Here is a 4652-nt window from a genome sequence, read left to right as displayed (position 1 = left end):
TTTGCACATACATTCATTTATACCTTGATTGGGGTTTTCTACTATTACCATTTGTAGGTATATTTGTTGCTGGCCTAAAGCAATAAAGGTATAAGATCACTAAGTAAGAATATTAGCACTTTCTGGAAACTTATGAAAGTCATTTTACATATACTCTTGCTATTCAGTTTTTGTCAACTTGACAAATCGACCATACCAAGACCATGAATGATTGTCAACCTTACCATCCTTATCCACCTTCGAAGTACTTTTCTCCATCTTTTTTTATTGTCTCCATAGACACCATTGTGGTCATGGGAAACATGGATCAAACACGACAACCTCTAATCACATCCGATAACAAAATTAAAGTGTTCATGTGGTTGTAAGGATCAAGATTGACTATGTACGCTTTTGTAACAAAGAACATAAGATGGCTGTTTGTGTCCAAAACAAAATAAACTCGTGGACATCAAATATAGCAAATTTAATCAATTCAAAGATATATTTTATGATATAAGTATGCATCTTTTTGCAAGTGTTTTCACTTCATTTGCATTCATTATGCTACATATAAACTAATTTCTTCCCTTTCCTTTCAAAGACAAATAATTGTGAATTACTTCCAAATTCACCAAAATGAAAAGCATACCTCCACATGCCAAGAAATCAGCAAACATATTCTTCCCTGCATACTTTCAGCTCTGGGCATTGATGCTATAAGAAATGTTGCTATCTAGCTTTTGAACATGAAGTCCGGTTTCCATACCAGAATGGAATGCCAAAGAAAAGTCCAGCACAAATGCAATTTCCAATCATTCATTGCCCTCTCCATCTGTTGATTTCACTGGCTTTTTGGGCTTCTTGCTTTTAGCTTTCTTGGCTTTCAACCGCTTTTTCTTCTCTTTCATGTCAATCCATGTATAGTCACTAGGGATGACAAACGGGTCTATGTCTTCTGCACAATCTTCTTGCGCAAGTGATGAACTCCCGACTTGATCTCGTGACCCCCGGATCCATGATAACCATGAGCCTGATGAAGATTGAGTTGTTTCATTCTCTTTGTCTTTTGATTCCGGAAAGTGCGCTGGGCTCGAAAGTGGTGTACTAAATTCTTCACTATTCACAAGTTCTTCAAATTTATTGAATGTCACCACAACTCGTATAGTTGGTATAATAGGAATTGCCACCTAAAATTGATCATCAAAGACTATTAAATAAGCTTTTTGGGGGCTTTGATTGAGTTCAAAGAGATCTACATATGGACACTAGTTAGGTTTCTGTTACCTTCACCGGGAAAGTGCCCAACGGTAGTTTTGTAGTTAGCAACTCTCGCAAACGCCGAACTGCTTTCACTTTGTTGGCCAAAATATCCAAGAGTGGCAATAACTCTTCCGTTTTGAGAGGGAAATCCGGTGTCAGCCATAGCACTGGCCTAAGTCCCTTCTTATATTCACTCTCGTGATTGCCATTGGAATTCACCAAGACTTGTTGACTTCGCTTTTCTTTCATTCCATTAACTTTCCCACCATTTTTCACTTTTCCCTTTTTCGATAATGATCCATCCACACAGGCATCATTCGCATTCTCTCCACCACTGTCAAATGATTCCTTTGAAGCCTGTTTTGACATATTTCCAGTGATCAAGCTCACATCCGATGATCTAATAACATCACCATTACTTTCAAGTCTCCTACTGGATGATGGAGAGGGTTTCTTCTCAGATTTGCTTTTGCTACCAAAACCAAACCAGCGTTTTTTTAGGTCCCGGCTCGAGTTTCCTGAACCACCCATCAAGCTATTCGGTTCGTTTTCAGACATGGCAGTTGATGATGATACATTATTTCCCATGTTATCATGGTCAGCATCACTTCTGGTACGTGTATCTTGCCGGGAACCATTGTTATTGCTGTCATCATCATCCTCTGGTGTATCCATCCCAAGAGCATCCTCTAGCTGCCTCTTTTCCTCTTCAGTTAAAAGGTCCGTATAATCATCTTCTTGTTCAGCTTGAGTGTCGGTCTCGGCTGCGAAAAGCTCTTCATCGGTCATTGCCCCCGGGACCCGTCTTGACCTCACACTTACATGAACATGATGCATGTCATAAACCTTAGCTTTCCATGGCCCTACCATTTCTGCCTTCTCTTGTCTTCTCCACGATAATTGAGGGAACAACTCTGCCTCTGTAACATCTATCCCAGGGCGATACATATTGGTTTGTGACATGATCGCAACTTCCTGTGCGATTTCAGCTTCCGAGGGCTGGGCACCAGCACCTTCCAGTGCATTGGTGACCTCTTTATCTTTATGAGTGAGCATGAGAAGAGATCCCGAGGCAACTTTACCATCTTCACTTCCATCACCGAGGAACATGAAGGTTTGATCTGACCGTTGGATCTTAAATCCATCGAATCCAGCTAGGGTCATATCAGCCCTTAGATTCGAGCCCCTCTTCCATATACGGTATGTATCTGAGGGTGCGATGCGGCTAATGAAGGGTATGACAGAACTCTCAAAATTGAAGGTGATTTCCATATAGAAATCTCTCATGCGTCGCATCGCACCGGTGATTCTGGGGAGGCGGCGGCACCATTTAGCCCAAGCCAAAGGTTGGTAATGTCTAGTGATAATGATAGCGATTTGTTCTTCTCGTGCACAAATGGCTTCTTGGAGGGCACTCCAACCATGTTCATTTTGGAGGCTCCAGTCGGCACCAGATGTCATAAGCAATTCAACAGAAACAGGGTCCGAGAGGCGGACAGCTAAGTGTAAGGGTGTTTCCCGCCTTGGTACATCTCTTCGGTCGATTGTGGCCGAAAGCCTTTCCGCAGACTCTTCCCAAATGGCAGATTCATCTTCAGTTTTTACTTGTCCAGCTTTTGGTAAGACAGGTAGTGCTGACAAAACCTGTCTCAGTGTAGAATGGTCTTGTCGAGCTATTGCATAGTGCACAGGACTATGCTTGAATTGCTCGATCTCCTCTAAAGAGAGTTTATATGAATTGGTCATGCCGACTCTGTTTTGTTGGTTTAATATCAAATTTGATATTGAGAGGATAAGGTCACGGGATCAAATCCCGACAATGATCAGCAGAGGCATTGATTATAGAGCATTTGGAATCTGAAACAAACCTAAATCCTACTAGGGATAACACATGAGAACCCTGCAAAATATACTACAGGAAGATCTACAAAACCCTATAACATCCTAAAATCCACTGCGGAAAACAGCCAAGGAAAAGACCTAAAATAGGTGTAAAAGATAACCTACAGCAGGCTTCGATCAGGTTTTGAAAATGAAGCCGGATGTAGGATCAATACTTTCTCTGTATATGATCTGCTCTCTGTTCTCCGTTCAAAGTTGCCACGGATCTATCAAAGAAGCTCTAAAATGGATCTCTTTGCCCAAAACAATAAACAATGAATCAATCTCTTCCTCTCTCTCTCTCTCTCTCTCTCTCTCTCTCTCGTTAAGTAAACCCACACTGCACGTTGTTCCGAAGGCATCAAGTATTTCGCTGGCAAAGAAGCCCCTCTCACTCTCGCTCTGTGTGTGTCTCTCTCTCTCTAGAATCTATCTCTCTGTCTCTCTCAGCTTACCACTACCAGTGAAGAAAATCCTGATTTTTAATCGCCCAGCATCTGCTCTTTCATCCAGAATGATAAAAAAGAAAAAGAAAAAACCAAACCCTAATCCTCTGATTGTGTGTCTTTCTCTCTCTTTCTCTCTCTCTCTCTCTCTCTCTCTCTCTAAACCAGAGTCCTCTGTTCTGAGCCCTGACGCAGCTTTTTCAAAATGTTGCTAGGAATTTGGAGAAGAAAATTTCAACATGTAGCAGTAACTACGCGTGTATGTATGTATGTATGTATGCATGCATGCATGTACATATGTATCATGTATGTATGTATGTATGTGTGTGTGTGTGTGTATGTATCATGTATGTATGTATGTATGTATGTATGTGTGTGTGTATGTATGTATGTATGTATGTATGTATGTATGTATGTATGTATGTATGTATGTATGTATGTATGTATGTGTGTGTGTGTGTATGTATGTATGTATGTATGTATGTATGTATGTATGTATGTATACATATATGTAAGGTTGGATGGATGGAAGTATGCATATGTATGGATATTTGTATGAATGTGTGTGTGTGTGTGTGTGTGTGTGTGTGTGTGTGCATGTCATGTGTATGGATGTACGTATGTGTGTGTATGTAGGTGGTGGTGCGATGGTGATGGCCATATCATCTCCACCTTGCTTTCGAGGTTTCTTTCATGGTTCTGAGATATAATGTCCAAAACTGTACTTAAACATGACCAAGCCCTTCCTCCCCATCGGACCTAGGCCCTATCTCATTGATCTCAATGAGTCTTCCATGGACGTCGAAAACATATCTATCTTTCGATCCTCCTCTCCAAATCACCATACATAGCTAGTATCTCAGGATTCTCGTAAGTCATGTTGCTCTATCACCATCGAGAAGAAGTCTTGATATGAAAGTGCATTGTGACGAGTCTTTAGTTCCAAGGTCTTTCTTGCGTAGCAAGACATCTAAAATGTATTATTAAGAAAATAATGTCAAGGGTTTTTGCGATGTACTGATACATCACTCGATATAATTTGGGTAGGTGCACTTAAAAATGCATATATAGATAAGGGTCCTC

The 4652-nt window shown here is 40.8% G+C and overlaps 1 protein-coding gene across 1 annotated transcript; it reads right to left on the bottom strand.

Annotated features, from left to right (window-relative positions):
• Window positions 1-456: 456 nt before the first annotated feature.
• On the bottom strand, window positions 457-3718 carry LOC147862585 (uncharacterized). The gene is made up of 3 exons (XM_087320940.1): window positions 3585-3718; window positions 1267-3496; window positions 457-1169 (listed from the first exon to the last, which is right to left on the bottom strand). The coding sequence occupies exons 2-3, from the start codon at window positions 2986-2988 to the stop codon at window positions 795-797; spliced, it is 2097 nt and encodes a 698-aa protein (XP_087177066.1). The 5' UTR covers window positions 2989-3496; window positions 3585-3718; the 3' UTR covers window positions 457-794.
• Between the last annotated feature and the right edge of the window lie 934 nt (window positions 3719-4652).

Source organism: Azolla caroliniana, unplaced genomic scaffold (genome assembly GCF_043228905.1).
Source record: "Azolla caroliniana isolate FFs.n. ecotype wild unplaced genomic scaffold, voAzoCaro1.0.p SCAF_6, whole genome shotgun sequence".
NCBI lineage: Eukaryota > Viridiplantae > Streptophyta > Polypodiopsida > Salviniales > Salviniaceae > Azolla > Azolla caroliniana.
This window is presented reverse-complemented; position numbering and strand designations above follow the sequence as displayed.